The sequence below is a fragment of the Ovis aries genome, chromosome 19 (assembly GCF_016772045.2).
Source record: "Ovis aries strain OAR_USU_Benz2616 breed Rambouillet chromosome 19, ARS-UI_Ramb_v3.0, whole genome shotgun sequence".
In the NCBI taxonomy this organism is placed as follows: Eukaryota; Metazoa; Chordata; class Mammalia; order Artiodactyla; family Bovidae; genus Ovis; species Ovis aries.
Window position 1 is genome coordinate 14,758,569 of NC_056072.1, and position 13,197 is coordinate 14,771,765.

The 13,197-nt window shown below is 39.6% G+C and overlaps 1 protein-coding gene across 6 annotated transcripts in view; it reads left to right on the forward strand.

Moving 5' to 3' along the window:
* The window catches only part of NKTR (natural killer cell triggering receptor), a 42,572-nt gene that overhangs the window by 25,504 nt on the left and 3,871 nt on the right, over positions 1–13,197 (forward strand). For 4 of the 6 annotated variants that reach the window (XM_012099436.4, XM_012099437.4, XM_060402111.1 and 1 more), the window contains 6 exons: positions 1,462–1,549; positions 3,259–3,404; positions 5,098–7,980; positions 10,349–10,444; positions 10,834–10,890; positions 12,651–12,755. In XM_012099436.4, the coding sequence (XP_011954826.3) occupies positions 1,462–1,549; positions 3,259–3,404; positions 5,098–7,980; positions 10,349–10,444; positions 10,834–10,890; positions 12,651–12,755 (3,375 nt within the window). Of the gene's footprint in view, positions 1–1,461; positions 1,550–2,580; positions 2,641–3,258; positions 3,405–5,097; positions 7,981–10,348; positions 10,445–10,833; positions 10,891–12,650; positions 12,756–13,197 lie in introns of those variants that run through there. The other 2 variants (XM_012099438.4, XM_060402113.1) reach the window with 2 other exon arrangements.

Below are 13,197 nucleotides of genomic sequence, written 5' to 3' on the forward strand. Positions count from 1 at the left end.
GTGTATTTCAAATTTCATTGATGAAACATTTGTGAAAACTTGTTTTCTTTTTGTTACATAATCATCTTAGTTTTCTTCTTGGCCTAGAAATCCTAAAATACTTTCTCTTGGACTTTTAAGAAAAAGTTTGCTGACCCCTATTATTTGGTATTTTTTAAAAATAGTTTATACCACTGTCTTGTATTTATGGTTGAATATCATTGGGAAGTTTATTTGGTCATCACTCCTCTTTGGTTACGTAATATCTTTGGAAGTTATATCCTGCAGAATTATTTTAAGTCATATTTGGTAGGTAGTTGTGTCATAACAAAGATAGCAGGTTGATCTATTTCATTAGAATGCTTAAGATTTGATCAGTCACTTGGGAGTTAAAATTAATGTGCTAAGAATGCAAGATATGCAATATGAAAGGATAAGAAACAGGGACTGTCAGCCTTAGAGAGCTTGCCATCTTACTGAATTTGCCAGCAGTTAAGCTCATTATCACTTATACTTTGTTTAGCAGAAGCTGGATTCTACACTTGCTCTAATTCATTTGTTCTCATCTTCAGCTGCACTTCAGTGTAATTTGGCAAGCTTTTAAAAATACCAGTTTCTGGGCCATACAGCAGGGTAAATTGGACTGTTGTGGGGGAGGAGGTGGAGAGTGGCAACATTGGATCAGCATGTAAAAGATACCCAGATGAACATTAATTCATGCTGAACAGTTAGAGGCAGGTCATTTGGTTCAGTGATGTGTTCTTCATGAGGAAAATGAGGTAAACAGTTGTCTACCAAGAGTACCTGCTTCTTTCATTGTGAGAATCAAATGATATCATGAATATGAAATGACTGAAAAAACTATAATATACTTTTTAGTTAAGGTTTTCTTATAGTGGCATTGTATGTTTATCTGGAGCCAGATTCCTGGCTGGGAAAACCCTGTTATATCATGGTTATAAAAGTCATGTTTCATTTCTCTATGTGATGTTGGACAACATTCTTAACTGTAATCTCAAAATTCTTTATTTTTAAAAAAGTTGATAATAGTACCTACCTCATAGTATTGTTATGAAAGTTAAATGAACTAATAATGCCTTTAATGGTATCTGTTAACATTTATTTAAAGGATTTGTTTGATGAGAACCTACTTATAGCACAGGAAACTCCACTCTATTCTCTGTAATGGCCTATCTGGGAAAAGAATTTCAAAAAAGAGTGGATATATGTATATATAAATAACTGATTGACTTTGCTGTACACCTGAAACTAGCAGAACATTGTAAATCATCTGTACTCTGCTAAAGATTTAAAAAATAATGGAGGATATGCTTAGAAAATTAGGTCATGTGGAGTGCCTCATTCTATAAAAGTGTTAGATCTGAATGAACTGTTTTTGTATTAAAGGAGCATAAATTCTGCATTTACACACTGAGAAAACTGCCTAGCATTTGCTTATTTTTAATTTTCAATCTTTTCCAGGAAAATTCCTGATGTTACACCCATTGTAAGTGACCAGAAACCATCTGTGTCAAAGTCTGGACGGAAGATTAAAGGAAGGGGCACAATTGTATGTGTGTTAAAACTTAATTTTTTTCAGATTAGTTATCTGAGCAGTAAACTGTTTTTCAGTTCAGTTCAGTCGCAGTCGTGTCTGACTCTTTGCGACCCCATGAATCGCAGCACGCCAGGCCCTCCTGTCCATCACCAACTTCCGGAGTTCACTCAGACTCACGTCCATTGAGTCAGTGATGCCATCCAGCCATCTCATCCTCTGTTGTCCCCTTCGCCTCCTGCCCCCAATCCCTCCCAGCATCAGGGTCTTTTCCAATGAGTCAACTCTTCGCATGAGGTGGCCAAAGTACCGGAGTTTCAGCTTTAGCTTCATTCCTTCCAAAGAAATCCCAGGGTTGATCTCCTTCAGAATGGACTGGTTGGATCTCCTTGCAGTCCAAGGGACTCTCAAGAGTCTTCTCCAACACCACAGTTCAAAAGCATCAATTCTTCGGCGCTCAGCCTTGTTCACAGTCCAACTCTCACATCCATACATGACCACAGGAAAAACCATAGCCTTGACTAGACGGACCTTTGTTGGCAAAGTAATGTCTCTGCTTTTGAATATACTATCTAGGTTGGTCATAACCTTTCTTCCAAGGAGTAAGTGTCTTTTAATTTCATGGCTGCAGTCACCGTCTGCAGTGATTTTGGAGCCCAAAAAAATAAAGTCTGCCACTATTTCCACTGTTTCCCCATCTATTTGCCATGAAGTGATGGGACCAGATGCCATGATCTTCGTTTTCTGAATGTTGAGATTTAAGCCAACTTTTTCACTCTCCACTTTCATCAAGAGGCTTTTTAGTTCCTCTTCACTTTCTGCTATAAGGGTAGTGTCATCTGCATATCTGAGGTTATTGATATTTCTCCCAGCAATCTTGATTCCAGCTTGTGCTTCTTCCAACCCAACGTTTCTCATGATGTACTCTGCATATAAGTTAAATAAGCAGGGTGACAATATACAGCCTTGACATACTCCTTTTCCTATTTGGAACCAGTCTGTTCCATGTCCAGTTCTAACTGTTGCTTCCTGACATCTGAATGCAGAGTTCCAAAGAATAGCAAGAAGAGATAAGAAAGCCTTCCCCAGCGATCAATGCAAAGAAATAGAGGAAAACAACAGAATGGGAAAGACTAGAGATCTCTTCAAGAAAATTAGAGATACCAAGGGAACGTTTCATGCAAAGATGGGCTCGATAAAGGACAGAAATGGTATGGACATAACTGAAGCAGAAGATATTAAGAAGAGGTGGCAAGAATACACAGAAGAACTGTACCCAAAAAAAAATGTTTTTACCTGTAGGCAAATCCTAGCATTAATCTTAGGTATAGTCCAAAGTCTGTCCAAGGAGCTAGTTGTATTCTCTTAGTTAATATGTAGTTATGCAAAGGCACTGCTGTTAGATCAGTGTTTACTGCTATGTTTGAATGGGTTTAAATATTGAAATGAATGTGAAATAGTATGTTCAAAAATCTTAGTATGTTGAATAAGCTAATGAGTATAATCATTAGGACTTCTAAGGAAAAGTTTGTGTGTGATTATAGGTGAATATCTGCTTTTCCTATTTCTTTTAGTTTGATTTAACTTTATACCATCATTATGGTACTTCAGTCATTATTGCGTTTGAATGGCATCCAAGATTGAGTCTTATACTTAGCTGTCCTATAGCAGATTACAGTTGGGAAGTATTTTTTAAATAGTTATTCCTAACTTTGTTTTTAAAGCGCTATCACACACCTCCAAGATCAAGATCCTGTTCTGAATCAGATGATGATGATAGCAGTGAAACTCCTCCTCACTGGAAAGAAGAAATGCAGAGATTAAGAGCATATAGACCACCTAGTGGAGAAAAATGGAGTAAAGGAGATAAGTAAGTAAAAGTACAATCCTTTCTCTGCTGTATTTTAAGTCTTAAGGGGATAGAGACATACTTCTGGTTTTTTCACTAAAGATTTATATTTAAAATTAGATTGTGACCAGAGAATACATTTGGGAATGCTTGATGAAATGGAAGGAGGGATGATTGGCTTTGGATACTTTTAAATCAAAATTCTGTTTTCTCTCACAAGAGCATTACCCTACTGAATTTCTTAAAGATTTCTTGTTTAATTTTAGCAATAATCAGGACTTTATTTTTAAAAATTACGTAGCAGATTCTCTCATAGCCTTTTTTTTTTAGTCACTAATGGTAGATAAGAAAATTTGTAGCCAGTGTGTGTGTTAACGTCTGACCCTAGGGACTATTGCTTCTTCAGCAGTGTACCCATCTCTTGTCTTCAGTGACACTCCACAGTGGATTATCTATTTTAAAAGTGGGGCTGGCCCCAGAATAGCTAGTGCAAAATATATCAGTGGGACCCTGTGTAGAATTGTCTTTCTCTGTGGCCATCCAGCGGAATGGTTCAGAGTTCAGAGAGGGAGGACAAGGTGTGTGATGTGCTGTGTGCAAGCGGTATGGATATGGTAGCTCTGAGAACAGTTTTGAGCCCTGACATTAGCACTGATATTGTAAAGCCTGCATCTTAGTTTTCGTGTACTTTTCTCCCAATTTCTGTACTAAGTAGTTTAACTAAAACCTTAATGAAAAGTCTATGATTACCTCTATGATCCTGAGATAAAACAATAGTCATGCTAGTTTCTTAAAAAGAGGCAGGCCTCCCTGGTAGCTCAGTGGTAAAGAATCTGCCTGCCAGTGTAGGAGATACGGGTTCAATCCCTGATCTGGGAAGATCTTACACGCGTTGGAGCAGCTAAGCCTGTGTGCCACAACTATTGAGTCTGTGCCTGGGAGCCGCAACTACTTAAACCCATGTGCACTAGAGCCTGTACAAGAAAAGCCACCATAATGAGAAGCCCACACACTGTAACTAGAGTAGCTTCCACTCGCCACAACTAGAGAAAGCATATGCTGCAACAGTGAAGACCCAGCACAGCCAGAAATAAATAAGGTTATTTTTTAAAAAAAGAAAGAAAAAGAGGCTTGTCAGGAATTCCCTGGTGATCAGGTGATTAGGACTTGGAGCTTTCACTGCCAGGTCCCAGGTTCCATCCCTGGTCGGGGAACTAAGATTTCACAAGTCATGCAGCCAAAAAAAAGGAGGCTTCTCTTAAAGTTTTGGCAGTTATCCTATATCTACAGAGAATCAGCAAATTGTTTGGGAACTTGATTTGACTCCCTCAGAAATTATTCCTGAAGGCAGAGCATTATTGAGCAGATCAAAGCCAGGAATTTGGTAGGTCAGCAGTGCTTTTGTAATTAGTTGGTTTGCTTTTCAAAACTATTTCCTATCAAATTTGAAAATTCCTGATTTGACTTTGGAAAAATCCTTTTGTAAGTGAATCTGTTAATAGTTATTTCTTTGAAGTTTTATAATTTCAGGACCAGGCCTATCAACTATTTGCTTTATCCTTCCTACGTGTGCTTAAAGCATTAATAAGAGTTAGTACTTGGTTGTTAACTAGGCTTTTGTTGATGCCTAGTATTGACAACAAATGTGTTTTAATTTTAAAGGTTAGAAAACATGCTTGTAAATAACTGCCTGCATATTATGTCCTTTTTATAGGTTAAGTGACCCCTCTTCAAGCCGATGGGATGAAAGGAGCTTGTCCCAGAGATCCCGATCGTGGTCCTATAATGGATATTATTCAGATCTGAGTACAGCAAGACACTCTGATGGTCACCATAAAAAACGCAGAAAAGAGAAAAAGATTAAGCATAAAAAGAAAGCTAAAAAGCAGAAACATTGCAGAAGGCACAAACAGACCAAGAAAAGAAGGATTATTGTACCGTCTGACATAGAATCCTTAAAATCTTCAACCCGACGAGTGAAATCTTCATGTGATAGAGAAAGGAGATCTCATTCTTCCTCATCGTCATCTCATCACTCGTCCAAGAGGGATTGGTCTAAATCTGATAAGGATGACCAGAGCTCTTCAACCCATTCCAGCAGAGACTCATACAGATCAAAATCTCACTCTCAGTCTTATTCTAGAGGAAGCTCAAGATCAAGGACTGCCTCAAAATCTTCATCACATTCTCGAAGTAGATCAAAGTCCAGATCTAGTTCTAAGTCAGGGCGCCAAAGAACAGCATCAAAATCACCAAGAAGAACAGCCTCTCAGTTAAGTGAAAATAAACCTGTTAAAACAGAACCTTTAAGAGCAACAGTGACACAAAATGAAAGTGTTGTAGTACAACCAGTGGTGGCAGAAAATATTCCTGTTATACCACTGAGTGACAGCCCCCCTCCTTCAAGGTGGAAGCCTGGGCAGAAGCCCTGGAAGCCCTCTTATGAACGAATCCAGGAAATGAAAGCTAAAACAACCCATTTGCTGCCCATCCAAAGCACTTATGGTTTAGCAAATATTAAAGAGACTGGTAGTTCATCATCCTACCATAAAAGAGAAAAAAACTCAGAAAGTGATCGTAGTGCTTATTCAAAATACAGTGATAGAAGTTCAGAAAGTTCACCAAGGTCAAGGAGCAGATCTTCTAGGAGTAGATCTTATTCCAGATCATACACAAGATCTCGAAGTTTAGCTAGTTCACATTCACGGTCTAGGTCCCCCTCATCTAGATCTCATTCACGAAATAAATACAGTGACCATTCACGGTGTAGTAGATCATCTTCATACTCTTCTGTTAGCAGTGATGATGGAAGACGAGCCAAGAGAAAATTTAGATCCAGTGGGAAAAAAAGTTACACTTCAAATAGAAGGCACAGCAGCAGCTCTGAAAAAGCACTTCGTAACAGATACGTCAAAGGCAGAGCCAAGTCTTCATGTCATAGAAAGTACAGTGAAAGCAGATCATCTTTAGATTACTCTTCAGACAGTGAACAGTCAAGTGTTCAGGTTACACAGTCAGCCCAGGAGAAGCAAGTCCAAATGGAAGTGAATAATAAACAAGAGAGAAACAGAGATGAAGAGAAATCTAAGCCTGAACGGGAATGCCCTCGTTCAAAAAAAAGAACTTTGAAAGAAAATCTTTCTGATCACTTTAGAAATAGCAGTAAGCCCAAAAGGAAGAATTATGCTGGGAGTAAATGGGACTCTGAGTCAAATTCTGAACGAGATGTAACTAAAAACAATAAAAATAGTCCCCGGCCAACTTCTGATAAGGAGGAAGGTGAGGCCACTTCGGATTCTGAGTCAGAGTCTGGTGAAATTCACATCAAAGCCAAACCCACAACTAAGTCTTCAGCAAATACTTTACTGCCTGATGGTAACAGTGCCTGGAAATCAAGCAAACAGCGCTCCTCAACCTCTGATTCTGAGGGATTCTATTCCAATTCAGAAAACACCAGAGGAAAGCCACACAAGCATAAACACAGCTCAAAGGAGAATATTAAAAGGGAACACACCAAAAAAGCAAAAGAGAAATTAAAAGGGAAAAAAGATAAAAAGCACAAGACTCCAAAACGAAAACAAGCATTTCACTGGCAGCCTCCACTAGAATTTGGTGAAGAGGAGGAGGAGGAGATTAATGAAAAGCAAGTTACTCAGGAGGCGAAAGAGAAAAAACAAGTTTCTGAAAACAGTGAAACCATAAAAGAAAATATTCTCCAAACTGAGAAGCCCTGTGAAGACAGCAGCCTTTCAGGTAAACATAGCACAGCAGTTTCATCAGATATTGATCAGTCTACTAGAGATGATGTTAAACTCAGCATTTCTCCTGTAACTGTAAACACTGATGAAAATGTAGTCAGTTCTCCCCCAAACATTCAGCATATTGAAGAGAGCATCCCAAGCGGAGCAGAGGATATGCTTCAAGCAGATGACAACATGGAGATTTGCACTCCTGATCGGAGCTCCCCAGCAAAGGCCGAGGGGGCTTCCCCTCTAGGAAATTCAGGACTTGATACCCCGGATATAAGCATTGTTCTAAAGCAGGATATGCCAGCAGAGTGTCCTGAGGCAGAGTTGAGGAAACAGGAAAGCAGTATGTCAGAAATCAAAATGGTGGGTGAGATGGGCAAACAGGACAGCGGCTCTGCCAGCTTGGCCAGTGCTGTAGAAAGTACCATAAAGAAAGACGCAGCTGAGAAAAGCCAGACCAGCCTCATGGATAATAAATGGAAGCCCCTGCAAGGTGTGGGGAGCCTTGCAGCACCGTCTGCTCCCACATCCAGTGCTACAGACGTTAAGGCATTGACTGCTATGCCTGAGATGAAACCACAGGGTTTGAGAATAGAAATTAAAAGCAAAAATAAAGTTCGGCCGGGGTCTCTCTTTGATGAAGTAAGAAAGACAGCACGCTTAAACCGGAGGCCAAGAAATCAAGAGAGTTCAAGTGATGAACAGACACCTAGTCGAGATGGTGATAGCCAGTCCAGGAGTCCAAGTAGATCTAGAAGTAAGTCTGAGACCAAATCAAGACACAGAACAAGGTCTGTCTCCTATAGTCACTCAAGAAGTCGATCGAGAAGTTCCACATCATCCTATCGGTGAGTGTTACTCTCCTTTTGTCTCCCAAGCAGAGTCCATTACTGTTTTGTTTGGAAGAACATCAGAGTTAGGGATAAGATCACTATTTCCAAATACCCGGGAGGAAATAAGGAGAAGGCTTGTGTTATGTATCTCACAGAGCAGACTGAAGACACAGGGAGTAGAGATTTCAGGGGAAGAAGTTTGGGCTCAGGGTGAAAAACTAGTGCTATTAGTTAAAGCTCCCTGGTATTTGCAGTGCATTGCCATAATAAGGGACCAGGTCTCCATCTTTAAAGGTGTAAGCCCACTCTCTGCTATCAGTCATACCTTAGAAGGGAATCTTGCATTTACGGAATATGTAGGATTTAGAAATCAGTAATTTAACCCTCCATTTTATACAAGTGGAAGGTGAGGGCCAGAGAGAGGCAAAGTTAGCTGCCTCAAGATGTACATCTAGTTGATCTTTATTCAAGGGGCAGGAAATAGTAAAAAATGATCATCTTTTGATTGATTGATTTTTTGGTTCAAGTTACATCTAACTTTTGTCATTGACATAGACTGGATAATGCAGAAAATGAGCATTTTTACAACTGAAAAAAATGGTGATGGTGGTATGAAGTTAATAACTAATTTGTATTCTTTTCTTGTAAACTTTTCATGGTTTTTACCTCACTGCCTCTTACTCATATCCTTTATTATTTATTTTGTGCTTGATGTGCATCACTCTAACTTAAAATAGACTAAGAATCTTTAACTTTTTTCTTCCTAGTTTTTTATCAGTCGTTTTTTTCCCCTTACCCAGATGTCTTTAAAAATAGGAACCAACATTTACCACCTATAATAACCATCTCCCACTTACTCTTAAATTGCTTGCGTTATGTAGTCCGTGCCTTCACTCCCCTCGTCTCACTCAGCTGACTTAAGATTTTCAGGTGCTTCTGCATGGCCAGTGAGTGCCAGGGCATGTTTTCAGTCCTTCTGGAAGCACTCTGCTGGCTCTCCTCATCCCTCAGACCATTCCATGCTTGAGTGTGGGCTTCTTTTCTTCTTCCTCCTGCTCTGATTCACAGCAAGCCCCAGAGAGCTGGTGAATTCTGGCCTTTTCTCTCTGGGTTCATATTCTAGATGCAGGTGCCTGTTTAGCTCCTCCAGTCTGCTGTCTGCTCATTGTCTACCTAGCATTCACCCTCAGATAACTCTGAGTTGTTGGTGGTTCTGGTCACTGTCATCTTCCTTCCTACCCCTGCCTTTGGAGTGGGTAGTGTTTCACTTCACAAATTCTGAGAATTTTGCTCTTAGGTTGAGCAGCTCACAGGTGGTAGACTTGAGAAAGCTAAACTGCCTCCCTGTTTTAGTTACCCATCCGGGCCTGACTCCCCTTCTGGCCTGTGAACTCGCTGGAATCATGGACTGTTCGCTACTCATCTATCAGTCACCTCACAGAGTTACCCTATAATTGTTTGAGTAAATGACTAGAATCTTATGAGAACAGAATGTCTTTGCAAATAAACTGTACCTGTCTTCCAGAACATAAGTATATACTAACTACAACCTGTAAAGATATTAGGTAAGTAGCATATACACAGGGATATTGTTCTTATCCAGAATGACAGGTACAAACTAGGAGGAAAAGGGTTGGGAGCCAAGTGAATGCAGGGTGGGGGCAAAATTGCATTAAGTTTCTTGTTTGTTTTATTAAATATTAAATAGGTATAAATTTTTTAATGATTAAGGTATAAAACATACAAATGGTTAAGGTATAGAAAACAATTTTCTATCTTAAAAAATAGAGCTTTAACATAATAGAGCCCAACCCGAAGCTACCCTACTTTCTCTCTTCTCTCCAAGAGTTAAATATTATTTTAAACTTCTGTTATAATTTTGTTTTTCTTTGTTGTCTTTCTGTGAATGTTTCTATCTATATATAATGTTTTTTGTTGTTTTTCAAATAGAATCCTTTTTTATATGTATAGATGTTCTACATTTGCCTTTTTCACTCAACATTATGTTCCCAAGATTTAACTGTGTTGATACATGTAAATGTAGTTAATTTTCCTACTTTAGGATATTTCAGTATATATCTGTGTTAATTTTTTTAAAACCCATTCTGCTGTTAATGAAGATTTGGATTGTTTCCTCTTGCTGATATTACAGAAGCGGCTCCTATGAACATACCTGTATCAGCCTTTTCTGTTTTTTCTATATTTCATTCTGTTCAGTTTAAACTCTCATTAGCCATCTCTTGTCATCCCTGCTGTGAGGAGTTTGAGAGACCTTTCCAAAGACCTTTCCTCTATTGGATTTTCCCACTTCTGCCCTACTAGTAATTAACCTTAACAGCATAATGAGTTAATAAAATTATATTTTTTCCTCTCTTAATTGTAGATCAAGAAGCTACTCTAGAAGTCGGAGTAGAGGATGGTATAGCAGAGGCCGCACAAGGAGTCGGAGCAGTTCCTACCGCAGTTACAAAAGTCATAGGTGAGCTCGTGAATCCCACCCTATAATGTGGTTTCCCATCTGTCTCCCTGCACAGGCAGAGTGGAGTAGCTGTTGAAAAGGGTCTTGTCATTGCTCAATACCAAACCAGTGTCCCACCTGTGTCTTCCCCTTCCCCACCCAGTTCTTCCCCATTGACTTTCTTTATGTGCACCTCATAGAAGAATTGTATAAAACTTAAAACCTTTCCTGTGAAACCCAACAGGCTTTAAAAAAAAAAAAATCCAGTGTGCTTTTAATACGAAAAATGAAATAAGTATAGCTGCTGGATTTCATTGTGTTTTCTCCTTAATGGGTAAATAAATGCCTAGATTTTTTATGTAGCCTGTCCTGATCCACAAATTGATGGTCCCTCATGTGGTTACTCTTAGGACGTCCAGCAGGAGCAGATCCAGGAGCAGCTCCTATGATCCCCACAGTCGGTCCAGGTATGGACAGGGACTGGGAAACTACTCCTTAATTCCCTTTTTAAAGGTGTTGTATTTCATGGGAAAATTCCGAGGTCCAGCCCCCACAGGGTCCAGGGGTACCCTCAGGATGAACGGTGTTGGCAAATGAATGAATGAATGAGAGAGGAAAGAATAGAAGCTGATATTCCTTGGTTTACACAGAAAGCCAATAAAGCCCCAGACAAGGGACTTGTTTTGTTCACGGAGGCCGCAGGCGCCCTCTCGCCGGAGTGAAGACACAGAGCGCCTTTTCGATCGGGTCTTAGAAGCCCAGGCAGGAAAGTGAACGCAGAGAGCCTCTGTGCTCCAAGGGCTCAGCCTGAAAAAAGAGAGGGAGGGAGAGGGAGAAAGGGAGAGAGAGAGAGAGAGAAAAAAAAAGAATGATTGACACGGGGTGACCAAGCTTTGGTGAGTGAAGCCTCCAACTTTATTTTCAAAAGGAACTTTTATACCTTGACTTGTACATAGAGGGAAATGAAAGATGCAAGGTCATACAGAGTCAGCCCAAACATTACATCTGTTTTGTCTTTATCGAAACCAGTATTTTTTCTGCATACCTTTCCCATAAACAATGTTGTGTACATTATCTTCTGGCCTTGGAGGCCTGTGGACATTTTATGACCCTCTTTTGATAAAGCCTGCTCAATCAGAAAACTTATTTTTCCTTGAAGTGTTTTTTCTTTATATTTCTAATCTGTGTCAGCCTCAGAAAGTGCTAAACAGGGTTACATTCTCATGGAGCAAAGGTGCAGTGAGTTGCAACAAAGAAGGAACCAATTAGCTCAAAGGTCTGATGTGGTTAAATTCAAGGCTACTATTTGTTTTTCTTACATTCCACCTATGTTAACTAATGCACTCCCAGGTGCACAATGGATAAGGGATATGGGAACTTGGCAGCAAGCATTGGCTCAACAATGAAATCCTACACCAGTGCTACTCTAATAGTTTTTAACTCTTCGAAAGGGCCTATATTTTTAGAGTGTTTTAGGCTTCCCGTGCCTCTCACAGTTGGGAGGCTGTAAAATCACATGCGTAGCTGCAAGAGTCTGGATAAACTTGTCAGGCAAGCTAGAATGCTAACAGGGGGGTTTGAATTGAAATACTCCTTTCGTGTCCAAGAGACTTATTAGCTAGAGCCCTAAGTTGATTTTCTCCAGAGAAAGGTGGCCAGGGATAGCCGCCTGTTAATGTCAGAAGAGTTGGTGAAAGGCACAAAATAGTAAGACAGACAGATTCTGGTTTTGGGGTAGATGCTCGAGCAGGTCCAGGGGGTCCCTCAAGTCCTAATCTGCCTTGCTCATCAGGTCTCTTCCACATGACCTTGTCATGGGTGGGATCTCCCGTGCTGGCTCCCTGCAGGAAAACACGTCTTTGACTTTTTAAACAGTTTTTATTTGTTGACCCATTTTGCTCTAGTGTCAAAAGTGATGGTGTCAAATTGTAATGGCAGGGATTTATTGACTCTAACTGCCTATAAGATGCACCAGATTCAGTTGAACTAACTCAGGGTCAACTTTGTGATATTTTTCAATGCAGAAAAGAAATTAACGTTTTTCTGTTTAATATGGTAAGTCTGATTTGGAGCAGTTGTTAAATGTTTCCAGTACGTGTTATGCACATATGTCTTCATTCTGTCATATAGTGCCCATGTTCTTTGAGGACACTTAAGAACCTAAAAAGAAATGGGAATATATGAATATTTGAATGGGAAAATTTAGTGTTTGTTATTGCTGTTAAAGCAGGTCCTACACTTATGATAGCTACTATAGCAGGAGTCGGAGCCGAAGTAGAAGCCCAAGGAGTGACAGTTACCACCGAGGCAGAAGCTACAATAGGCGATCCAGGTGGGTCTCTGTTCCTCAAGTTACTGCGGGCATTTGGGGTATGGGGCGATAGACTGCTACAGCAGAGAAAGCATCATCGTCTAAGGACAGAAACTCTTCTTTCTCTTGTTGAATTTCTTCAGTCCAAAGGCAGTTACTGAAAGTAGGCTTTGTATTAAGAGTTGCTGGGTAATGTTTATTGGTTGTGTTTAAACATTAAACATTTAAACATGTTTAAATCTAAAGTGGGTTCTTAAATATTCACATATCCTTGGACAAACATTTCTTTTGGAAGGAATAAAGAGAGAAGACCACTCAAACTGTGGACCATTCTTTAGAGTTACTTGCTAGAAATAACAGCCAATTTGTCAGTTTTAAATTTTTTAAAGGTAGTATTTTTTTTTAATATGTAATAAAATGTCACAGTCACTTGCTTCAGTAGCAGGATTTGTGGTTTAATGGT